Raw genomic sequence first — 25,696 nt, forward strand, 5'->3', positions numbered from 1 at the left:
TCTCCCTTTGACTTAAGCCCTTCTGTTAGTTCACTGTTAAGATGTGGTAGAGAAACTAGTTAAAGGAAAATTCTGTAATGTTTACATTTTTTTAATAGTCTAAATCCTTAGCTGTTCATAACTGCTGAAATAGGAGATAAAGGTAGCTACTAATAAAATGTTATCACCAACTACTAGACTAGTTCCTATTCTGAATCGAGGGAAAACGGACACCTTAGTGCTAACTTCCCTGGCTAATTCTCGGCGTTGGTTTCTGTTCCTTTGCTAACTGTATCCAACGCAAAAAGTAAATCACTTGCTCCAGCTTTGGTAGTTTTCCAGAAGTTAAAAATTGTATGGACTTGTCATCAAGTGGCCTTTCCTATCTGTTTGGTTTGGGAGTGACTTTTTTTTCCCTCAAGTTAGTCATTCGGTCATTAGATAGCATGCAGTGAAAAAGCTGTAAACTGGCAAAGCTGTGAATCGAAAGCAATACCCTTGTTGTACAGCAGCAGTCATTCAGGGAGGCAGAGGAAAGGAGATTTTCCTAATCTCTTAACCTACGTTTGTCTTTTAAAAGTGCACAATTGTATACGGACCTGTTCTTTTCAAAAGTTTACTTCCACGTGTGCATCCAAAGAGAAGCATGTAGAGAGCAGAGCCTGAACCTTTCCTGGGTAGCTGGTGTGCAGGGAGGAAAGGACCCCAGTCACCACCAACCGCCTCCCTTGTGGTTCTGCTTCCTGCAGGGAGCCCTAATTCAGCACACCTCTTCGTTGTTCTTAACACCACAGGACAGGTGGTTCAGTAGATCAGCAGTAACCTCCTCTGAGGAAGCTTCCTGCTGTGCTCCTTTAACTCCCTTTTTATACTGTCCTTGCAACCCGTGGATCGTGTCTCTCTGTGTGAATCTGGAAATGCCATTCTGAGCTTTTTCTGTCTCTCTACTCTTCGCTTCATTGACACTCATTTCTCTGGCTTCCTCTCTTTAGGGTACGCTACAGATTCCTAGCTTAGTAGCTTTGATTCTCTTCTCAAGCTTTGTATAATATGACCTTTTTTTTCTGAACTCTTCAGTTTGCCTTTTTAAGAACAGGTCTGCCAAAATCAAATAGTAATCAAATGGATTAACTGGATTTCAGTGTGTGTGGCATTTGCTTATCTCGAGGTCTGACTGTCCACACACAATTGGAACGTGTAGGTGAATTGGTCCTGTGAAAGCTTCAGCAACTGTCTCGAACTCGCAGTGCTGGAAGTTCCCGCGTGGCGTGTGTGGGGAGGACACGAACAGGCTTCACAACTGTTATCTGGCCTCTATCGCAGTGTAGTCAGTGCCTGGCAGGGCTTCCTAGCATCAGTGGGAGCACCGATGGTCCTTTCCTAGTTGGAAATTCTTCTTGTGGTTTTAATTTGCAGCTGTTTGAGTATCTTACCATGGAGCAGATCTGCCGAACCGAGAAGTACGGAGGGCTTTAATTTTTTATACATCTTTTAAGGATTTTCTGTGGAGTTGTCTTTAAGAGGATAACAATGTCTTGCTTGAAACACAAGCCTGTGAGTCTCCCCCCACCCTTTGCCCATGGCTTTCTTAATTGATTTTCATACAGTGAATAGTTTTAAGCTGAAAAAGCAGATTTCAATTGAATTTATAAATGAAAATTCTTCAATTTACTTGAAATGGCATTCTTCATATAAAAAATGATGTTTATAAAGCATTTTTAAAAGGCAGCTAAGTATTCCCAAAAGAAGCAATATCTTTTGGGGGAGGGAGGAGACATTATAGTTCAAGCTGTAGTGACTGCATTTTGGATGCCTTAGTAGATAAAACTTTGGGACATACTTTGTATCAGTAACTTTGTCTTGCCATGAAAGAGTACTTTGCCCAAAAAGTTGTAATTGATGCTAGTACAGATTACATTTTTTTCATTGCTTTTATTATTTTCAGAACTACTAAATGCAGTGTGAACTTGCAGATTGTTCTCATTCATGTCTTTCCAAAGGAGAACGTGGAGAGGATTTGGTTTTTTTGATGGTGATTTTTTTTTTGAGCAGATCGAAATTACTCCATTGGACTGAGCAAGCTTTGGGAATGCAAAGCTGTGCTAGTAAGCTTGTAAGGTCTGCGTCTGTCCAGTGGTGTACTAAAGGTGTGTGGTGCTGCTGCACCACCATTAATTGCAATTAGCAGAGAGAGAGCTGTTTTGAAGCCACAGGCCACCCTGCAGGAACGCCTGCTCTGTCATGCCCACCACCACAGCTCCTGGCACGTATGTGTGTTGTGAGTGAGCGTGGGTACGGGGCTGTGAGGAGCAGGGCAGGATGGCTGCCACACCACCGGGCAGCAGTTAGGAGATAAGGAACAAATACAGCTTCCACCACTCGTCGTGGAGTTCGTTCTAAATAGGCCATCATACGTACAGCTGAGTAATCTGAAATCTTGCAAAATCATGCATAATGCTATTTTCATATGTATATTCTGCTTGTAAACTATTTTACAGTTCCACAAGTGCTTTTCTATATTCCAGTATCATATACATGATGTAATTAATTTGTATAAATTAATAAGTTGGTGGATTTTTGTGCAGGTGCAAGAACAGCCTGCTACCATTTTGTTAACCCTTGTTGTATGTTTCCTTTGAAGTATTTTTCCTTTGTATATTAATCTTTAGGCACCATGTAAGTAGATGTTTGCTGCGTTTCTGTAAAAGGGCAGGTGTGACTTTAAGAAGTTATCCCCAAACACTTGAACTCCTTTCTATTGCTAATTATATTAATTGGGGATAGTTCTTAAACCTTGTCAAATACTCATCAGGACAATCCCATATTTGGGGCATTTTGAAACAGCAGTCAGGATAATCAGGTTAAGGGGCTATCAGACAACTGATAGGCAGGTTAGTGTTATTTAATATGATTAGTATACTTGAGTTTTGCTGCTTGTTGGTTTTGGCCCAGAAACTCATGCGTCTCCCTCTTAAACCATGAGCACACTGCATTACACACACCAATATGATTTGTCAGTGTTAATGGGTCAGTTGGGTTTCCTCTACAGCAATCAGTCTTCCTCTAATTGTTTGCTCTGGAGAAAAAACTGGAATCCTTGGTACGCCAAGGAGTGGAGCTGCTGTTGGATGTGAATATTAAGCAACTTATATGGGTGTCGCTGGGTAATGAAACTTTACTGCTCTTTCTAAGTCAGCCTTTGTCAGGTAACAGCATATGTTGTTAGTGTAGAACCACCTTTCCTCATTTACTGTTTGTGTGTTTCTGGTGCGCTGTTTAGTAACTTGCTGCTTAGGCATGTGTTTCTGCTCCTCAGAAAACTCGATGTAAGAAAACCAAAGCTGTTCTCTTGCTTAGGACCAGCACAGTCACCTATGCTGTGCAGATCTTGCCACTGAACTTTCCTCACGCCCTGCCCCAGTGAGGCTTGAGCTCCTGTCACAAGGCATGAAAAAGCTGCAGGAGGCAGATATGGTCTGGAGGAGCCCAGCTGGCCCGACTCCCACTGCCCACGCTTGGGAAACGGGGAGAGGGGAGGTCTCAGTCACTCTGTGACAGCCAGCTGCCTTTAAAAAAAAAATCTGAAATTCTTAATGACAGAGAACTAACAAAACCAAAGGTTGCTGTTCTGGGAAAGGATACCAGAATCCCTTGAAGCCCTTACCTGTGCACTATGTACCTTCCTGGCTGTGGGGCAGCTGGGGATGTTTGGCCAGTGCTTGGACTGTGAGCACCAGACAGCGGTCGCGGGGATGGCTCACAGTGTCTATGGACTCGTCTCCACTGAGGAACACCAGGCCTCCAGGTCCTCCTCCTTCTCCTGAAGGGACCACCGCGGGCTCCGGGCATTTCTCTTGGCCTCTAAAGAGTGTCTCAGTCCTGGTTGTGTGCTGCCTGCCTGTCTCGGTGCCCACAAACTTTTACTGCTTGCTCACTGGTGTTTGCTTTTAGATTTGTGTCTTTGATTTCAGGTCTTCATGACAAACCAGGCTGTACCCATTGGGTGGGACTTTTCTTCTCCTTTTCCTACGGACTGTTTGATTGTTTTGATCAATGACCCACGTGTCTACAGGAAAGGGGCCTGAGGGCCTGGCCAGCTTCAGGATGAGGAAAGGAGAGGAAACCACTGAACTCCGACGGTTCCCAGCCCTGGATGAAATCTTGCTGCTTGCAAGGAGTGACAGAAAGAAATGTCAATGGTACTTTCACTCACGGTGTTTGCCCTCGCAGGCCCCTGCAAGCACCTCCAAGCACCACAACTCTGTATGTCTGTCGCGCAGTTACTGGAGGGTATTCTGAGGTCTGTATTAGCTCAGGATGGATTAAAAAATACTACTTTTTTCTTACATAGGTTGCTCTTTCTTGTACACTTTTAGAGTGCCCACCTGTACCCAGTAACAGATGCTTCAGGTTATGTCTCGGTGACAGCTGCCACTGCTCTCTTCAGCTCTGTACACATTCTTCAGTAAATATTTGCAACAAAGCAGGTAGCTCCCTCTGCTAGTTCATCAGCCATTATCATCTTTCGGAGGCTTCTGTAGGACTTCCTCCTAATTTTGGGTGGTTGTTTCTTTTGTTGTTGTTGTTTTTGTTTTTTTTTCCTTACAAAATAAGACTTACCAGTTGCAATCAATGCTCTGCCTGCCTCGGTTTGTGTCTCCGTCGGTCTGGGCACGGAGAGCGGGGCCAGTAGGCACCGACCTGAGTGAGCTGGCTGTCCCCTGGGACCTGCTCTAACCACCCGCTCCTTTCCCCGGTCTCGCTGGAGACCGGCTGCCGCAGAGCCCTTCGCCGCCGGGAGCCCAGCGCTGCGGGACCGGCTCCTGCTCAGCGGCCGCCCCGTGCTCGGGGCCGGCGCCGGGGCCCGGGGCTGCCGCCGTTGCCTGCCCCGCCCCGGGGAGGAGGAGCGGCCGCGGCCGTTCCCCCTTCAATCGCCGACGCCTGCTCGCGGCCCAGTCGCCGCCGGCCATGGGCGAGCGGCGGGGGCGAGCGGCTCCGCAGGAGGCGGCCGGGCCGGAGCGGGTAAGGCCGGGCCCGGGGCGGTGGGGGCCCGCCGCGGGTGTTTCGCCGGGGAGAGGCGCCGTGGCCGGGTGGGCGTCTCCGGGAGGCAGCGCAGCCCTGCCCGCCGCTGCCGCATCCCCGGCCTCGCAGGCACCCTCCCGGCCGGGGCCCTCCCCGAGCCGCCGGCTCCAGCGGAGCGCCGAGGCCTCCTGCACCGCTGGGGTGCCGGCAGCTGCTGCCGCCTCCCTGCCAGGCCAGGCCTTCCTCGGCCTGGCACGGAGGGGTCCCGGCCGCGGTGGCTTCACCTCCGCCTGCCCTGGAGATCTGCTGACACGGTTCCGTGGCGGCGCTTTGGGTAGCCCTGGAAAAGGCGCGGGGGTCGCCCCTGCGTCCTTGTCCAGCTCCGGCTAGGGAGGGACGTGCCTTTCGGGCGCCGTGACTGCGGGCAGCGCTGGGAACGTCTGTGCGGTGGATAAGTACACTCGGCCGGGATTCGGGATTCGGGCCCCGGTCCCGTTCAGGCCCGGCAGGCCCTGAGTCTCCTGGCGCAGGGCACGGGCAGCGCGGGGCCCTGCCGCCCTATGGGGTCTGGGCTTGCAGAGCCCTGCCTGCCTGGAGTGGGGGCGGCACAGCCTGTCCCCTCCGCCCCGAGCTGCCACGGAGGCAGGCGTGGGTGTTGTCGGGGGTCCTGGCTGCCCAGCCCCTGCGGACCAGGAGAGTCTGCCCTGGGAGGCATCTGGGTTCGTCCCAGCATGACCCTGCGAAGCCAGGCCGAGGTGTGCGAGGGTGAAGGATCTTTACAGCAGAGAAACCTACATGGTCTTCCCAAACCTTTGCATCTCAGCAGTACTCAAGTTTCCAAAAACTGGGCCAAAAAAAAACCCTTAATGTTTCCCTCTGTGAACAGCGGTGTGCTGTACCCACGGTGAAGAGGTGCTCGCTCTGGCCTGCCAGAGGCCAACGGTAGCCCTGTGCTCTTCCCCTCGGGCGTGCAGACCCGGCAGGCGTGGTGGTCCTCAGCCGCTGTGCGGTGGGAGCGGTCTCTCCCGGGAGCGCCGGCGATCTTCCCGGCCTCACGGCTGGCGTGGCCTGAGCTGCCCAGGGCTGGCTTGAAGCCTTTGCAGCTCATGGGATGCACGTGCAGCCTCTCCCTGGCGTGCGGAAGAGCTCGAGGTCGCGAAGCGTGACGTGGTATATGCCGCATCAGAGTGCGGGCTCTGCCAGCGCCTTTAGGTTTTTCCCTGGCTACAGCTGACATAGGGCATGTAACCGAGATGACTTGCACACGTAGCTGTTGCTGTGGTGTGGTGGTTGTATGGGTATGTATATGTTAATTGTTTCCTAGTTTGCTGAATTTGAAATTAATGGAAAGAGCTTCAGTACTAACGGGCAGTCTTTGTTGTCCGTTGGATTTATTGTTACCATCAGAAGAGTTTATCTCTAGCAGTTGCACAATAACTGGGATATGATGTACTGGCATGTGTCCAGCAAAGGGCTGATGGTTAAGAGACTGGAGCATCTCATACAAAGAGAGGCCACGAGTGCTGGGGCTGTTCAGCCTGGAGAAGAGGAGGCTCTGGGGGATCTCATCTGTGTGTGTAAATACCTGATGGAGGGAATAAAGGAAACGGAGCCAGGCTCTTCTCAGTGGTGCCCTGTGATGGGACCAGAGGCAATGGGCACACACTGAAACACAGGAGGTTCCATTTGCATGTAAGAAAACACTTGTTTATTGTGAAGGTGGTCAAATTCTGGCACAGGTTGCTCATAGAGGTTGTGTTGTCTCCATCCTTGGAGACTGAAACTTTGGCTGGACTCGGTCCTGTGCAGTCTGCTCTGGCTGACCCTGCTGGAGCCAGGGGTTGGGCTGTGCCCACCAGCGTCAGCTCTTTATGCATTTGGCTCATGTTGTCTGAACAGAAAGTAGCACGTTCATGTTGTAAACTGGATGGTCTTCATTATTATGGTGCGTGTTGACTGTTTTAGGCATCATCATGGGATTAAGGAAAAGACCTAGGGTGCAGACTGAAAGCAGGAGGTGTATTGGCCTGGTGACTGTTACCTTCTCCAGCTCCCTGTACCCCTGCCAGTGTCCCCCGGGGCCAGGAAGGCAGGGCTGGGAACACGTTGTGCTCCTTCAGCGCAAGGTGGTGGCTGCTCTGAAGCCCCAGCAGCGATCAGAATGTGCCGTGCATCCAAAATTGAATTAGAGAAGGATCTTCCATGAATTTTCAGCTGAGTTGTACCAAGACACGTACTGCATTAACAAACAGGCTAGGTAACAAGTATTATATATAATACCTCATATACTGCCTGTGGTTAGTTATTCTCTTCAGCAGTGTCAGTGGGACCTCAGGACCGACCCAGAAAAGTGTCCTGCTGGCTAAACTTTTGATGGGTGTGAGTCACCAGCCCTTCTGGAGAGGCTGCAGCGAGCTATCCTGACAGCTCTTCACAACGGTGGTCTTCAGGAGGTGCTTGGTGATGTGCCTGGCAGGGATGCTGTCTGGCGTTGGTCCTGGGAGCCGATGTCCCCAGCTGGAGGCCAGGTGAAGGCCCTGCCCACGGAGTGCCCTCTCCGTGCTGCTCTTCACTGGCCTGTCTCCTAAACATCAGCTGTCCCCACCTCGGCCGGGCTGGCAGCTCTCTGAGGAAGAGCTGTGCACGGACGTTCTCCGGGAGCCCGTGCAGAGGGAGCAGGGTGGGGCTGGGGGGCTCCAGGCAGGGATTTTCCTGCTGCCTGCTGTTGGAAAGAGGCACGTAGCTTCATAGCAGCACCCGAGGGACAGCCTCCGGAGCAGCCGCCAGACCCGCGCTGGTGTGCAGGCTGCCTTCTGCTCACCACAGGGTTGCACACATGAGCCTCCGTGCAGAGACTCGCTGTGGCACAGGGCTGTTCCTCTACCGAACGGGATTAGTTGCTGTGATCTCATGGCATTTTTAAGAAAGTCCATCCAGGCCCAAGCGAACGATTTGGAGGTGACGTGGGCGGTGAGCCTCGCGGAGCTGTGCTGGGTGCGGGCTGGCAGCAGCGCGGTGACCTTGCACACAGCTCCCCGTGTGCAGTACCGCAGCGGCTGACGTCCTCTCCCGGGGCAGGTTTCCTCCTCACGCTGCAGAAGGGCTTTCTCTTTGGCACGCAGGCGTCGGGCGCAGCTGGGAGGGGGCGGTTAGTGTGCGGGGTGCCAGTGGAGCCGGGCAGACAGGCAGCACTGCCGCCCTGGCAGCTGCAGCGCAGATGGAGGGCGAGGGGGCAGGTACCCCAGGGACGGGTAGTGCGTCCACCCGAGGCGGGCAGGTGAGTCTCAGAGTGACACGGGTGGCTTTTGAACGACACCTTTGGGATATGGGGAAGAGGAGGAATAAGTAACAGCGACCTTAACCAGAACTGTTTTTTATCTTCAGAGCTCTCCAAGTGCTGCTGAAAATGGCTTGGACCCTGACGAGGAGCCTCTTCTCAGAAAAAATCCTCGCCGGTTTGTCGTCTTCCCCATCCAGTACCCAGACATATGGAAAATGTATAAACAGGCTCAGGCCTCCTTTTGGACAGCAGAAGAGGTGAGCCCTGGGGCCAGGGTTTCAGCACAAGGTGTTCAGACGCTTGCTTCCTAGCTTTGCTGCTGTCTTCTGTGTTGTAAGGGTTGGAGTTAATTGCATCAAACACGAGGTGCCTGCACCAGAGGAGGACTCCCTTCATGGGCGCTGGAAAGCTAGCTGCTCCCACAGGACGATTCAGCAGAGCTGTTTGAGGTGTTTGGTTTAGGATGAGGTGGAATTGTATCTTGGGGTGCTTCCCTGGTTACAGAGGGAGCCTAAGTCAGATAGCTCTGATTTGTGGTCAGATAGCTCCTACCCTGCTGTGGTCTCTGTACCTGCAACTAACTCCTTGCCTGTGTAAGGTGTTCTGGGCAATTTCATGTGAATGCTGCTCTTTAATCTTAGGCACCCATTTTCCAGAAAGATGGTGATAATCAGGGAAGCTTGCTGAAAATGCTTCTAATTGACTCCTGATTGCCCTGGTTAGATGCTCGCCCCATGTTATAAAGCAAGCTAAGTTTTTCCCCAAGGTTGCTGGTTAGCCAGACCTGAGCAGTACTCAGCTCGCTGCGCTTGCAGCAATAGAGGCTTCTGAACACTGCACTGATCTGGAGAGATTACGCGCCAGCTGAGCTGGTTGTTCCAACTTGACACTTCTGCAGCCTTTACTCCTTTGTGAGCAGGGATCTGCAATTGCAGAGGAGTGAGCTGAAAGCACTGGCAGGCTCTCAACAGGCCAGAAAGCAGCATGGGATGGTGAGGGGCAGCTGTCCGTAGAAGTGCTACTCCATTGCCTGCCCCGGAGGCTTGCTGCCCTGTTGCAGAACAGGTTGATTTAAGCTGTTGAAGAAAAGGCATTTAAATTCCTGCCTGATCAGCATTGCCCTTTTATCATATTACTCATTCTTTCTTGTACTGTCCTACCATCTGTCAGTACATTTCCAAATGAACTGGAAAGTTAACTGTAAAACTGGTTTGTGTGTGTATGTGTTTATATACACGTATATATGTACATGTTTATACAGACACACATATACACATATATAAGTTTTTAGGCCTCTGTATTTTTCACATCTGGCCCTACTTAACTGCTGCTGTGGTTCAGAAATCTCTACAAACAAACAAAAAAGCCCTATGTGAAGGAAGTTGTGGTTTTCTACCATGGCTACAGTTCAGTCTGCTAGACGAGAGCAGTTGCACAGCGTTAGCCCCGTGCCGTTCTTTGGCAGGATGGAGCCTCAACACCTGCCAAGGGCAAAAGCCTCCTCAGCCCATCTTTTGGCACACCTGGGTTTAGGTTTCTTGGGAGTATCAGCATTTATTTCAAGTTGAGTTTAAGGGTCTCAGAGTGAGCTCTGCTTATTGGTGCGTGTTCATACTCATGAGAAGAAGATACTAATGCTTTCCAAAATCTGATTTGTTTATAATTCAATAGACACTGGTTTTTATTCCAAATTACCAAAGTGTAAAGTGCGAAGCAGACGCGTGATGTTACTGTTGCAGAGGGAGACAGCAGTACTGCAGCGTGTCTGGTGTCTTTTACAGTCGCATGTGTTTAAATTCTCTACATGAAAAGATTTGAGAGCAAACACCAAAACTCTGCCTCAGTCATTTGACTAGGCTGCTTCTGTTCTCACAGAATGACAAAATCAAAAGAGCAATAACGTTTTTCTTTTTTCTTTTCATTAGGTTGATTTGTCAAAGGACCTTCCTCACTGGAACAAGCTGAAAGCAGATGAAAAATACTTTATCTCTCATGTTCTGGCATTTTTTGCAGCCAGTGATGGAATTGTAAATGAAAACCTGGTGAGAAAGCTTTACAGAGGGCTTGCATACTTACTCATTTTGTTGGCTTATTGGCTTTTTGTTTCGGTTTTCTCACATTAATGTGTAAGTTTATTAAATGCGTACTTTTTTTTCTTCCCATCATCTCACCTTTGTCAAGGGGAATAAGCAGCTTGTTCTGCTGCGGGGGTCAGCTGTGGTCAGCAAGACTCCATATCACTCTTGGACACAGTTTTTAAGCTCAGCCTTCTGCCTGGCTGTATTGATCCACATTTCTCAACTAATTAATAGAACCCTACTCTTCTTCCTGTACTTGTGTTAGATGAGAAGTAGGGAGGGATCGTGCTGTGCCATGGTCTGTATTCTTCATTTTGGTAAAATCCATTTTGCTCTCACTGAACAGCATCCTAGAATCTTTTAGGGCTGCAGGTGGGTGCTGCTAAAAAGGTGGGGAAATCTTTCTGCTGAAATCAGTTCCGGGCTGCAGAATGTCTCACCACAGGTTATCAGTGGTATCTGGCTGCAAATGCCCAGTGTAGATCTTGAATGTCTATAACGTGTAGAATATGTTGTAGTATATGTGCATATATTGCATGAACACGTCTTATGTCATACTGGTTTTTTTAATGATGAACAAAAAGTCTGAGACTTTGTGGAATATGAAGTATTTACTATTGCAATATTTTGCAGTTCTCTGTGTACGTGTGCCCTCATGCTTCACTGCAGCTCTCTGTCCAATATGCACAGCAGATGTATTTACTTGTAGCTAGCTTGCTTTTTTTTTCTTCTGCACCACACCTATCCTGTTGACATATCTGTGAATAAAGGAGGGCTGAACTGCTCCCATCCTTTCTCTGTGGTAGAGATGTATTGTCTCTCTCGTTAAGCTTAGAGCACTCATGCAGGACTGGTTTTACTGTGCTCATTGCCATGCTTTCTGTTTTTGGTAGGTGGCACGTTTTAGTCAGGAGGTGCAGGTCCCAGAAGCTCGTTGTTTCTATGGCTTTCAGATCCTCATTGAGAACGTTCACTCCGAGATGTATAGCTTGCTCATAGACACCTACATCAAAGATCCTGAGAAAAGGTAAACCTCTAGATGTGTTACAGACCCATGGGAAATCTGTCACCTAGTCCAGTGGCATCGTTGTTGGGCAGCAGCAGCAGCTGTCTTCTGTTTCATGCTGACTTACTGGGGGAGTTGGGGACGGTTCCTTAAAGCTTTCAAGGACTGCATGCCTGACCCCCAAAACGAAGAGAAGTATTACTGACCCACAGACTGGTGTGGGAGTGTCAGAAGGTTAGTTAATATTTGTATAAATCTTTCATTGCAGGGAGTGCGGACTATGTGAAATGTTGTTAAAGATTAGACAACTCCTTGTGGTTACTATGCTCCTGAGGTGCTTGCTCTCACATCAGCAAGGATCTGCCTCGGGAAATTGAGTGCTCCTGATCCAGCTGATGTTTCTAACATACACTAATCAATGTATTGCATCCTTTTAGCTTTTTTGTTGGTGGTGCTTTTTCATACAACTTGAACTGCTTATTTTTAAAGTGTTGGGTTCTTTGGAGAGCCCTTTCACCTTTGTTGTCTGGAGAACTTCCTAGTCCAAATGATAATACATTTGAAAAGAAGCACTTTCCCTCAGAGACTCCACCGTGGTGATGGTCAGGCAGAGCTTGGTTTCCCATGGTGGCATCCTGTGTGGTGACAGTGGGAGGATCACAAGGTTTCCTTTCAGGTGTTTAGCATGTGAACAGAGCCTGTGCTCGTGGGAATTGTCCAGTTCCTTTTGTGGAGTTGGGCGAGATGCAGTTTAGCTTGGTGGGTAGGAAGTGGCTGCCATCTGGCTTGAAGTCTGGGAGGCAGCATCGTCTGGTGGCTGGGCCTTCCTGGGGTGGGATGATTGAGTTCACTTCCCATCTCTGAAGCTTGCCTCCTCTGAGACCTTGGGTTTGTCACTTTCTGCATGTCTACGTCCTTGTGCCCTTGTTATCAGAGATCATCACCCATTTGGGATGGGAACGGTCTCTTGCTTGTGTTAGTTCAGAGCCTGGCATAATGGATTCCTCTGTCTGGTGGAGCCAGTAGGATCAACCAGGGCAGATTTACGTAAATCACTTCTTATTATTTTGTTGTTTTCTCTTTGTTTTCTTCTATAGGGATTTCTTATTTAATGCTATTGAAACAATGCCTTGTGTCAAGAAGAAAGCAGACTGGGCTCTGAAGTGGATTGAAGACAGAGAATCTACTTTTGGTGTGTAGCTTCTTAAAAACTTGTTTCTGCTGCACATGTCACAAACTAATCCTCTGGGAGTGAGCTGCATCCCTGGAATGTGAAATGAAATTCTCCACAGATGATGTAGTGGCTTGTGGGTCTCTGGTTTAACTAAAGAACTAGAACTAAATTCTGGTGAGCATGTATGTTTTTATCTTTGGCTAAAGCAATATAGTAATGGCTGTGCCCACTAGAATCATGTTATTAAAAATGCTTGTGGGTTTCTCTGTCTTTTTTTTGTCTTTGTACTGAACAACCCTAGTTTCTTCAGTTTTTGCTTGAAGACCTTGTTTTCTAGGAATTCTGATTATTTATTCCAGTTAGCTCCTGTTTTGTACTCCAGTGTTCAGAACTGGGCAGCTGAAGTCTTCCAAGTCCAGGCTTCTTCTGTGTCCATGTTCATATAGAGAAATTCGTGTGTGATGTTAGCCTTTTTTTGTGACGGCATGACTCAGCCTGGGCAAAAAAGATCCAAGAATCTCGTGTCTCTGGTGTTTCTGGTTTGCTCTTGGAACCAGGTTTCTAGTTTTTGTGCCTCATTTCAGAGCTGGGACACTGGCTCAGCTTCCATCAGCATGGTGCAGGGCATCCTTTCCAGTGTTCTGCGTTCAGCTTACAGTGTTGACTCTGAAGGATGTGTCGTAGCTGAAATGAATGATGGGCAGACTCTGGTGAATCTTCTAAACCAGACATCTCCTATACTTAGAGAAGGTGTAGGAGATGGAGAGATTTAGCCAGACAAACAAAATAAATCTGAATACCATTCTTCTGCAGCATCTGTTGTTCACAGCTCTTGTTTGAGTGGGGTTCTTTTTGTAGCTGTAGATTCTCCTGTCCTGGAGTGTCCCACTGCCTCCCCAGTCTGGCTTTGCTTGCTGTTTGTGGAGTCCCTTCTTCATCTCCTTCAGTCATCTTCCAGCAGTGTGTGGTGTGCCAGGAATCAGAAGATTCCCTAACTCAAAAAGCGATGTTCCCCCCGCTCCCTGCCCCCAAACTTCATGCATTCTATCCAAATTTTTGTAAAGTACCTTTCTACTCTTCTGCTTTTTCATCTTATTGAGAAAACTTCCCAAGTTTAAAACATTTGGGGGGCCCAGGCCTTACAGTTATGGATTATGAGATACAGTATATGAAAGTGGCTGGCTGGCTTGTTTGGTTGGTGTTTCCTTCCAGCTTGGGGACCTGGCCTGCAGCTGGATCTCTGCAGCTTTGGTTGATTTCTTATGCTTAGAGTTCAATTGCTGTATCTGTTCGGTGGACTCTGAGCCTCCCAGCATGCACTCATGTTATGTGGTGCTGCTGATGGGTGATTTTTGTTTCATCATAACTCATTTGTATGATAGTCAGGTGGAATGTAGTAAAAACCATATCGATATTCAGTCTTGTACTTCATTAAACCTATCTTGTATGAGCAGCCTTCCTCCACTCCTCTCTAGAAGTAGCCTAGGAGATTTTTAGTGTTACCAGACAAATTCTTTCCTTGGTAACTTCTGTGATATAGTTGTAAGTTCGTGTTGCTCTTCATGCTTTTTTTCCTAACTTGAATTTCTTCAGATTAGCCAGCAGATGGCATTTGCACCTCGTAGAGGAAGCGGGACATCTGGCTCTTTTGGGGTTATTTTATTTTTTAAACCGAATTCTATGCAGTTCTTACTGAGAAAAGCACCAGCACTTAATGCAAAAGCTCTTCATGTTAGAATATACCCAAGGATGTTGTGAAGTTTTTTATTTTAAACAACGTGGAATGATATGTCTTCACCAAGCAGTCAGATGATCTTGTAGTCTGAAGAAATACATTCCTGTAGAGAACAGGGAGAGGTGGGACCAATAATGCTGTGCTTTCCTTGGGTGAAAGGTGGGATAATATAAATAGTTATTATGTTCTGTGTTCTTCCACTCTTGTAAGAATATGGTTTTATGTAGATTCTCAACAGGCCGAAATTGAGGTGGAGGGCGTTTTTGTTTAATTTATACGAGATCTGTTCTTCTCTCAGTTTTGTCTGTTAGTTACACAGCCATTTTCCTGCCTCTTAGGAGAAAGAAATAGAGGAGTACGAATGTCTTGGCCACTTTGGACAATTATGTTCTTTCCCTTCTGACCTGTGGCAGTTTCAGTGGGTGCCCTGGTTCTTCAGTTCTGCTGGGGTTGCCTGTGGTTAAGTGCTGTTGTGTGTGTAGACCCTGTATGCCTCGGGAGCTGCTGAAAGATGTGGTCAGATACGGCACCTGGTGCTGCAAAGGGGATTGTTCCTCTCCAGCATTGGTCTGTCTGATGCAAATGGTGCATCTTGTTGACGAGCAAGAGACTATTTTGTGTCTAAGTGAAAATGTGTTATGTTAAACAGGTGAGAGAGTGGTTGCCTTTGCTGCAGTTGAAGGCATCTTCTTTTCGGGTTCCTTTGCTGCTATATTTTGGCTGAAGAAGAGGGGCCTGATGCCTGGACTGACTTTCTCCAATGAACTTATTAGCAGAGATGAGGTAATGTGTCATGTCCTACATACTATCTGGGAAGGAAAGTGAGATTCCAGGGGAAGGGCAGAATTATATTCATAAAGATCCCATAGTGTTGCCAGAGCATCCCACCTCTGGTGGCAGGGAGGGTTGGAGGGAAGATGAAGAGAGCAGAAAGCAGTGTTTGGGTAGGAACCAGTGAAAAAGAGAATCCAGCAATGAGCAGGGGATGCATTTCTGGGTACGATGGAGCCTTTTTAATGTTGACAGTGCTGGAGACCAAGGAGATGGTAGAAGTCTGGATAGGTTCTCTGCTAGCCGGTGTCAGCAGCAGGGTTTTCCAGGGAAAGTCCGCTGTCCTGGTAGCACAGAGGTCCTGGTTACCTGCCAGGTAACTGCAGGCCATGCTTCCTAGACCTTCTGGGTCTGCTTTAACGTCACCTCCTAGGCAACACAGAGAAAGGATTTCCTTTCCCCCAGAGTGGTGCCCGACCCTGTTTCTGCAGCCTGATGGAGGAGTTGTAACTGCTGACAAGTAGGAAGATTGGAGTCCTACAAAGGGGCAGGCTATTCCCAGAATATTGGTAAAAAGGGGGAAGAAGCAGGCTTCTAGCTTTAAGTTACTAATGAACTTAAAGCCTAGGTGCTGCTATGTCCCTCAGCAGAAATACCAGTTTTTAAAGGGAGTAAACATGAATATTAGCAATACCCCAATGCATAGTATGATCAAAAAGGTGGGCTTTTTGGATTGAAGGGAACATTTGTTTTCCTGTGCCACAAAGGGAGGCAAAGGCCTGTCTGCCCAAGGACTGGTGTGGAATTGCATGGGGGGGCTGGCTTGGGCAAGGACCTAGCTAGGACATGACTCTGAGCCTTGCTCTGCCTTAACTGCTTCAGTCAGGTTCAGGTGGCCTCCTTGTACCGCTACCCGTCTGCCCCTAGTTGTGGGTCCCAGAGCTTGCAGACAGCCACCTGCATCCATCGCCTGGCCAGCTATGGCAGGTTGCTGCAGAAGCAGCAGATATCGTTCCTCTCTATGTTCTTGCATTGCTGCACAGCGGTAGGATCTCCTGGGAGGGGGCAGGTACACGTCTGCATTAGAGAGGAGTGCTTCTTAGCTTAAGATGTGATGTATCTGAGGGGCTGCATGTCAGCACACCAAATGTGACAGGCCACGTGCTGACAAGTGCCCTTTCTTTTCACTGCTTCCTGCACCGCTGCCTGCCAGTTGGCAGTGGTTGCTTACGGTTGGGGCCTGGCTTTAGGCACCGCACAACTCATGGCGTTATCAGCACTGAAAAAGCAGAAAGACCAGTTTTGTGTGCAATATAAACACGCTAGTGGTTTGAACTTGAGCTTACCAGAGTTGGTCTCCCAGGTAACAAGCGATAGGATGAGAAGAAACAGCCTCAAGTTGCACCAGGGGAGGTTTAGATTGGATACCAGGAAAATTTTCTTCACCGAAAGGGTTGTCAGACATTGGAACAGGCTGCCCAGGGAAGTGGTGGAGTCACCATCCCTGGAGGTATTTAAAAGACGAGTAGATGTGGTGCTTAGGGACATGGTTTAGTGGTGGACTTGGCAGTGCTAGATTCTATGATTCTATGATAAAAGAATAAAGAGCTTTATCATAATGGAAGTAATTTCCATGGATTAGATAAACTGATTTGAAAGGAGGCATCTTACAAGATGCTTTTCATTTAAAAGACACTTTTGAAGAAAGTGATATGATCAGTAAGCAAACCCAAACAGTTCTTCAGCCTTGACCTTCCTTGTGTCTTCTGTTTCTGTGAGTCATCCTGAACTGATCCATGCAAGCGAGGAAGTATTTGTTTGTTAGAAGGATCACTTGCAGGTGAATGAGATGTAAGTTCCTCTATACAGCAGTGTAACTGTACTTCTCTGCAGAGTCAAGCACTAAAAGACTGAACTTTTCTTGAGCTCTGCTGGCATAATTCCAACTGCAGAGCTGTTATGAAGGGTAGGGCTTGATGCATACAGCACCTGCATCGAAAACCAGGAAATGCTGTTACAAAAGCAGTGGCAGTAAAAAGAATCCACAGTGGAAAACTACATGAACTTTTTTCTGATGCACCTGAACAGATAAATGGTTAACGCTCAATATGGTTTTTGAGCTGCAGACTCTGTTCCCAGGCTGTTCTTTGAGCTGGTGCATCTCTGATTATTAAAGGTGCAAAGCTGCTGGGAGCACCAGTCAGTGGAGCACACCATTTCAGGTGAGAAGCCAGGCACATCCTGCATCCTGCTGGTGATGTTGCCCTGGGTAGGACCATGGGAAGCCCTGCAGCAGGCAGCTAATGCTGTCCCTAGAGGGGGAGTATTTCCCACATTATGTTGTTTCAGGGCTGTTTCATGACCTGAAGCACAAGGATTTTGTAGCCTTTCCAAAAAAGTTCTCGCTTCTTGGTTTTGTTTTGTCCCTTGTTAACAATAGCACGAGATTGTCTCGTAGCCCATAGTCTGCCAAGTCCTTCTGACTGGTTTTCACTCTGAACGTGCTCTCATGGTGCTTATAGGCTGTAATCACCACCTTGCTGTCGAGAGGAGGGACGGTAGCACAGTGCTCCTTTGGTCTAGCAGCGGTGGGTATGACTGAAGCCAGAGGCTCAAGCTGTAGCCAGGCAAGCTCAAATAGAAACTGAGGCACCTCTTGGAGCAGCTGTCTGGTACTACCCTCAGACTGTGGGGGATTGCTAGTCTCCTGATGTTGTCTTATCTTGGGAATGAACACAATTTACTGGGCTCTGTGCAGGATAGCTGGGTGAAATGTGAAGGTGGATTGAGTTGGGGCATGGTAGCCTTAAGTGTTACAAACCTATGAACGTTGCAGTAGTGAATTCCTCACAGTTACTGCATGTTGTGTGGAGAGATGACTTGTTAATCTTGGATTTGGTGACTCCAGTCTGAATCTTCCTTTCTGAAAATGCTGTGAGGAGAAGCAAAGGAAGAAATGCTACTAAAAGAACTTAAAACAAGTACTTCTGTACAGGTATCTTGAAGCGGAGAGCAGGTAAACAGTCTGTGTTAACTGGCAGGTAGTTTTGCAGGTCTTGATGTAGGAGTCTTTCTGCAAAAGCATCTCTGACGGGAGGCAGGGACCCAGTAGGGCTCTGTGTAGGATCCCTCACAGTAGAGCAGCTCTCAAAAATATTTACCTGAGAAACAGGTATGCTGAGCGTTATTTTGATATAGGTGACGTGTGTTGGATTTCAGATGTTACTAACTGGGTTGTAAACTAAAAGTGCCTGCTGTGCGTGGTAACATTAAGACTGTCAAAGAAGCAGGAGGCTAGGAAATTTCAACCTGCCTTGAAGTAAGAGCAAACTATGTGGAGGAGGGAAAAACTGACTTTTTTTTCCCATTTTTCTCTGTTATTTCAGGGTCTACACTGTGATTTTGCTTGTCTAATGTTCCATTATTTAGTGAACAGACCGTCAGAAGAGCGAGTCCGTGAGATCATCATTAATGCTGTTGAAATTGAGCAGGTAAGCCTGCCTGTGACAGTGTCATGGGCAGCGCAGGACCAGTCTTATGTGCAAAAATAAACAACTTCTACCTTTTGGGATTCCATATTTGATATTTGGCTCAAGCCTGGATCCCTGATGCATTATACCATCCTTTCCCTCTTCCTTAATGGTGACAATAAGAGTTAGACTTTTGTCAAGCAACTGGGAGAAGCTAAAGCTGGCAGCAGGTTTCCTCCTTAACGACAGAAAGGAAGAAAGACTCTTATTTAGTATAGGATAGAACAGTTCCAGTTGGAAAGGACAGCAATCATCTAGTCCAACTGCAACTGTCTCTTAGAGAGGAGTTTGTTTACCTCTGTTCTTTCAGGGATCTTTGCCTCTCCGTACTGTATACACATCCCTGCTTGTCCTCAGGAGAAAACAGGGTCTGTTCTGGCCACATGTACCATGCCAGTTCTGACTTTTTCTGAGGTTGCTGTCACATTCTTTCACATGAAGTGCTACCCATGTGTAACTACAAGTTTCTGCACTGCAGAGTGTTTGGCAGGATTGTAATTTACCCTTTCTTTTCTGTTGTCATCTAACTACTGTGGTGATGCCGAATGCCCCAGCTTTGCCTCACAGCACTGACAGGTATTGCATTGGTGCCTAAACATATACGTGGCTGGGTTCAGCACTCATATATATCACTATCCTCTCCAATCTGTCATTCTGTAATGGCTGGAAGCTAGGGAAAATGGGAGATTTGTGGATCTATTCATGCTCCCACTAGTATGGTCTGTAGGTTTTACTGAACTTGGAGCTCAAGCTTACACTGCAGCTTGGCATCTTATGAGGGGGGTGGGGAAAGGCAGATGAGAGGGGCAGTAATAAAAATTCTTGTGCCTTTTCCAGAAAAACATGCTAAAAATAAAGGAAGATACAAACGACTACTGAAAACAGAAGATAGTTGTGGAGTTTAGTGATGCCAAGTTATTTACTCAGACAACTGCCTGGGGAGCCTGGAATATCACAAATTATGTCACTGTGAAACACAGGTGTCTTCTCTCCTTTTCCCTTCTTAAATTTCATTTCTCTAAATGTCGTCTGTATTTTAACTTCTAGGAGTTTCTAACAGAGGCGTTACCTGTAGGTCTGATTGGAATGAATTGCACTTTGATGAAACAATATATTGAATTTGTCGCCGACCGGTTACTAATGGAGCTTGGGTTCTCAAAGGTAAGAGGTGCAATTGCCCGAAAAGCTGGCCTGCCAGGACAGCCCAGGAAAGCTGTCAGCACAAAGCACTCTCTTCATGTGTCTGGGAGCAGGTCATATTTAGCGCCTGCACTTTCTGCGAGTGACAGCCGAAACCACAGCATTAATGTATGTGCTTCACTATTTAAAAGAGCAAAAACAATTTAGGGCATTGTTTCCCTTCAGCTGCTCTGCAGGTTTGTAATGGGAAACCTAGGCTGTGCCCAAGTGCTGCAGTCCTCGAAGGATAATAAGTACCTTGCACGGGTGAACTTCACCATGGACCAAACTCCTGGGGAGTGACAGTACTGAATTTGCTTGGATAGGTGTCCATAGGTTCCACAGCATGTTACAGCAAGGGATGATCTAGTTTGAAAGGGTGTGACTGTTTTGTTTGTTGGGGTTTTTTAAAGCATTGTTACCCTATCAGAGTCACCAGTATAATAGTGTTTCCCTTCCCCAGGTCTTTCATGCAGAAAATCCTTTTGATTTCATGGAGAATATTTCTCTGGAAGGAAAAACAAATTTCTTTGAGAAGCGGGTTTCGGAATATCAACGTTTTGCTGTTATGACAGAAACAATGGACAATGTCTTCACACTGGATGCAGATTTTTGATAACTTGGCAAATGAACGGTGACTGTTTCCCTCTCCCCATCTCAGTTTCTGCTGTGAAGTTGTCTTCATTTCCTCTCCTGGAATTGGAGTCTACTGGTATTGTTTTTCCTGGGTTTTCATGTTGTTTGTCTGAGGAGTAAATATATTTCTCTCCATGTCATTTAAAAAAAAAGGGGGATCCTTTTTTAAAAAATGTATATGGCTTTTTAAAAGGATGGACTTTTTAAGATTCCCTCGAGTCGTCATCTGCTGTGATTGCTGTCTTTAAAAATGACCTGGATGCTACCACTTTTTTAAGACTTTGATAGTGTTTTAAGAAAGCAAACTGCGTACTTACCTCATGTTATGGTATTTTAATCTGAAAACCAGGTGAGGTATCACTCTATGTATATATGTTGCTATAAATTATTTTCATGGTTTCTGTTTTCATGTTTGTAGATTTGATCTAGAGTAAAAGCTCTTCCCTTTTGTCCTGCTGCAGACAGAGTAATAAGTGAATGTGGAAGACAATAAGATATGAACTATAAAATCTTATTAAACCCAGGGATACAGTTTGATCTCCCCATTAACCTGGGTTCCGTCTGAAAATGTTTCTACTCTGGTTGCAAACCTGGTGGGTATTGGTAGGAGTTTAAAACAAATACATACGATTTTTGTCTTACAGCTGTTATTGAGCAGGTCAGTCACCTTTGAATGGTCCTTGAAAAGACAAGCATGTTAACAGTGGTGAAAAACCACATCCTGTAGTTCTTTGGCTTGTGCTGCCTGTTTTTCCCTGCCTCTCTGAACAAGTGCCTTATTAAGCAGTCTGTAGTTGCGCTGAGTTGCAGTCGGCATCTGACACTGGAACAGCCAGCTCTGAGTGTTGTCTGTCTTCCCTCTCTTGTGCTGGGTGATTCGATACTCTCCCCTTCTCGGTTTCACTTGTACATTGATGGGGTGAGAAGGCATATCATTCCAAGGGATTATCCCTTGAGGGTCTACAAACATACAACTTGGGCTGTAAGGAAGCACCAATAGTGTATGAAGGTACTTCAAGTTGTGTGTTTAATGTGAACCATTGAAACTGCTGTCACAGAATACAAATCTTCTTTTCAAAACAAATTTTGAAGTAGTATGGATTAGCAGCATCTTACAAAGGACTGCTGGTTGGGTTTTGGTGTGTTCCAGTGTGTGCCTGAAAACTTTTTTTTTAATTTCTTGATGTCATGTGCAGAGAATGGAGCAATTGAAGAATGGCTAACACACTGCAGTGGTACTTGGGATGGAAGGGATACTCTTCAATTGTAGATGGATTATTTGCAAATAGATAGGCTCATTTTTTTTCAGAGGTGAAGCGAGTGTACATGAGCTAGACAAAAGGTTCTGCTTTATTAAACCCAAGCATTTTTTCATAACGTTCAGCAATTTGTATAAGAGCTTTTATAAGTCTTTCTTATTGTTGCAAATATCCTGTGCTGCTTTCGATACGCCTGGCATGAGATGAGCTGGCAGCCCAGGGTTATTGCTGATGGGGTGGTATAAGTGTTATTTCCCTGCCAGCCCAGATCAGCCATAGCCCTGGGTACTTGAGTTCCAAGAAATAGGTCCACTGCCTTAGCATAGTTCCTAGTGAACGGTTGTCCCTGGTGTAAAAATGAGCAGCAAAACTGACTCTTTTTGTTTGGTCTCAGTAAAACATCATGAGTATGTAATGAGCATGGAAACAGGACGGCTTTTTTTTTCCTAGAGAAGAGCCTGCATCGTTTGACATAAGGTACTTGGGGGGGCAGAGGGGGACCTGGAGAATAGAGAGAAAACCTGGAACGGGTGTCCCTCACTAACGTCCTGCAACTGCAAGAGAACTGTGGACTCAGAGAGAAAATCGAGCACCTTTTTAGAAATACTGTGTTGATGAGGGTTGTTGTAACTGGGTCTGTTGTTGGAGGAATGGAACCTATTTTTATGTCACTAAAAGTACTCAAAGACATTTGTTTTGAGTGTTGTGAATTAAGGTGAGAGTGTACAGAATATTCAAATACGAAACTGCTATGTACTCAGGTTCTGTAAATGTATATGAGATACCAAAGTCTGGTACAACAGCTCCCACTCCATTTATGTGTAAAATATGTGTGTAGTTTCAATAAAACTTGAACGTGGAGAGGAGCATGCCTTTGTTTGCTAGTTACATGCTTTCTTGTGAAATCCAAAATGATAAAATTGGGCCATGCCAGGGTAAGTCGGTGTTCACAGCTTTTGGGTTGTGGGAGAAAGTTACGAGTGCTCCATCCGCTGTCTTGCGCTTTGTGAGCTCTCGACTATGCTGTTTCTTGTTCCCGGGAATGGGGTGATTATCAAGCTCGCTCTTAGCGTTTCTTGACAGCCCAGAGGCCGTGTTGCTGGACTGGTAAGATTTTTGCAGCAGATGAGGATGCCGTGTGCATGGCAGCACACCCAGAGCTGCGGCCAGCCCCTGGCCGGCTGACCCTGCGCTGATCCAATTCTGCCACTCTTCTCATCCTTGCCTTTCAATGTTGTTAAACAGCAAGTCTGGCCTCCTTGCCCGTCACTCCCAGTCTGCCAGAGGAGCACCTTTCTTCTAGCCCTTCTGAGGGGATGCGCCGGGAGGGTTTTCCTCCTGGTGGAGGAGCCCTTGAGGCAGCAAATATTAATGTTTCTGTTGCTTATATTCTCTAGAGCTCCTTCTGGGAGAGAAACAGTCACCGGAGATGCTGTTGTGTTAATATTAAGTGTAGCTGCGTATGTGTTTGCTGGGAGGATGCTTGTGCGACTGGGGACTGCTCCCCTCACTGCGCTCTGCAGAAGTACGCACGTGCGTGTATAAACTTTATATACGTGCTTACTGATGCACGCGTCTGGTACACACAGACGTATGCACTACACATACGCAAAAGCAGAGTTGAGGGGAGAAGCCTTTGAACGTCAGGTTTTAGCAAACCCTCTCCCTGGAGCAGAAGGGTAAGATGGACACTGTAATATTGCTCTTAAGAGATGCTACTCCTGGTTTGCTGGCAGCTGCCTGCCCTGCTCCTCGCTGCCTGGGCACAGATGATGTCAGCGGCACAGCCAGAGGCTTCTCCCATCCCATTGTACGTAATCTGGCTCTAGGAACCAAGGCTGCCCAAGCCCTGAGGCTAGAGCTGTGCTCTGCTAACAGGAATCTAAAGCTAAGGCTTTTTCAGCTTAAAATACAGGTAAATCTCAGGAATGGCCATGTTTGGCCAGTGTGGAGCACACATGGCTGCTTTGAACAGTAACTTTGGCCTTTGGCTGGTTGAGTGTAGCTGTGTGGATGGGCTCGGGAATTCCCTGTTGTGTTTTGACCCTTCTAGTGAAATAAAGAGGATTTGTGAGTGACAGACAAGAGATTTCTATGGCGGGCAGAGGTGCTGACAATATCGCAGCTTCTTGCTGAGCTCTGCTGACCCGAGGGCTCCTGCACTGCAGATCTTTCTTCCCGAATCTGCTTGAAGGGCTCACCCAGGAACCGTCCTTCCCCTGGGGCTGCTGTTGCTTTGCCTGCACCATTCATCACTGCATTGGCTCTAGTGTGGCTGCTGGTGGGTTTGTGGGGACAAATCCATATCATCAATCTGGTTTTTTTGCTGTCATACACTGTTTGATTGGTGCTACTCTGAGAATGGCCCCGGGTAACTGCTGCAGCGTCTCTAGTAAGCTTGTAGTACGAGGAGGAGAGTTGTCACAGCGAGCTGTGTGGACTAGCTGTGAGGACAGGCCATCTTGGGGCCTTGGTAGTGCCTGTTCCTTGTGAGTGCCTCTTGCTGCAGAGGCAGGAGGACGTCATCACCAACAGATGATGAAAAGGGATCAACGGATGGATGAAAAGAAGGTATTTTGGATGCTTCCATGACTTCAGCAGCGGGGACCAACTTGGCTCCTCTCCCACTGGTGCGCAGTTGTCACGGTTTAAAGCTGGGCCAGCTATTAACCAGGTGGCAGATGCTCTCTGTTAACCCTCTCCCCCCCCCCAAGGGAAAGGGAAAGGGAAAAGGGAGAGAGACTTATGGGTTGGAAAGTTAAAACAGTTTTAATAAACTAGAATAATGAAAAAGAATATAATAACAATAATAATAGAAATAACCAAATATATACAAATATGTACAAAACCAAGATCAAGAGCTTGGAAATCCTCCTCAGGCAGAGTTGCTCCCCCCAGTACAGGCAGAGGGGAAAAGGCAGTACCTCCCCCCAGCACAGACAGAGAGCAAAATGCAGTAGCTCCACTGCCATCACACCTGCAGGCTTTTAACTGGAGATTTGGCAAAGCTGGTACCAATCAGTGGGAGACAGGAGGGCCCCTCCCTCCTGGGCCCCACCTCCAGGAGGCAGTGGGTTAGTGATAAACAGGAAAGTGAGAATGACATGTATGGGATGGAATACCTTGCTGGTCAATCCTGGGTCACCTGCCCCGTCCACTACTCCCTGCAGGTACAACCCCCTTCGGCTCTTTACTCATAAGCAGTGACCTTGGGTTCTCTAAGACTATTTGGCCTGGTTTGAGCCAAACCAGGACATTCCACCCCTTATTCCATACCATTCATGTCATACTCAGATCACCACTACCTTTTCATTTTCAAATATATATATACATATCACTAGTCTATGATTCATCTTTATGCAAAAAGTCCATCAAGTTCATTTGGTTCAGGATTGTGGGTTTCCATCTGGTTAGCAGTCTCTCAGCAGTCTCTCTGGCTAGCAGTCTCTCTTTTGTCATGGTTCGTGCCCACGGGTTGCAGGGTAAAGATGTCAGACTCGAGGAGGTTACTGGACGCCACTTGATGAAGCTAGCTCCGGTCTCATCACCACTGTCTTAACCTGAAAGACACTTATGCAGCAACAACATGCAGTTCAGACTTAAGTAGTCTCACCCAGAATCAGATCACCTTCAGGGACACATCGGACTTCACCATCTTGCAACATCACCCACCAAGTACATCCAGGTCCCTGAGCAAAAGCAATCCCACGAATGGGTTTACCTTTGCCCGTTACAGGAAGAATCCAGACAGTTTTTCCCAATAGATTCCTTTCATGCACCACCGGGACTTTATCTCCTTCTACTGTATGTAGAAGGTCTGACTGAGCAGGGCCAGCTCGATTGATAGATCCCCTGGTGTTAACTAACCAGGTAGCCTCTGCCAGATGTTTATCCCAGTTTTTAAAGGTTCCACCCCCCATTGCTTTCAGGGTAGTTTTTAACAGCCCATTATACCGTTCAATTTTCCCAGAGGCTGGTGCATGATAGGGGATGTGATATACCCATTCAATGCCATGCTCTTTGGCCCAGTTGTCTGTGAGACTGTTT

General features: G+C 47.2%; 1 protein-coding gene across 1 annotated transcript; it reads left to right on the forward strand.

Moving 5' to 3' along the window:
- The first annotated feature begins 4,921 nt into the window (after positions 1–4,921).
- Positions 4,922–22,515, forward strand: RRM2B (ribonucleotide reductase regulatory TP53 inducible subunit M2B). Its single transcript, XM_068396223.1, has 9 exons — positions 4,922–5,001; positions 8,386–8,538; positions 10,207–10,323; positions 11,253–11,386; positions 12,463–12,557; positions 14,924–15,057; positions 18,432–18,536; positions 19,623–19,736; positions 20,218–22,515. The coding sequence occupies exons 1-9, from the start codon at positions 4,948–4,950 to the stop codon at positions 20,368–20,370; spliced, it is 1,059 nt and encodes a 352-aa protein (XP_068252324.1). The 5' UTR covers positions 4,922–4,947; the 3' UTR covers positions 20,371–22,515.
- The last annotated feature ends 3,181 nt before the right edge of the window (positions 22,516–25,696 follow it).

This window comes from Nyctibius grandis, chromosome 3 (assembly GCF_013368605.1).
Source record: "Nyctibius grandis isolate bNycGra1 chromosome 3, bNycGra1.pri, whole genome shotgun sequence".
In the NCBI taxonomy this organism is placed as follows: domain Eukaryota; kingdom Metazoa; phylum Chordata; class Aves; order Nyctibiiformes; family Nyctibiidae; genus Nyctibius; species Nyctibius grandis.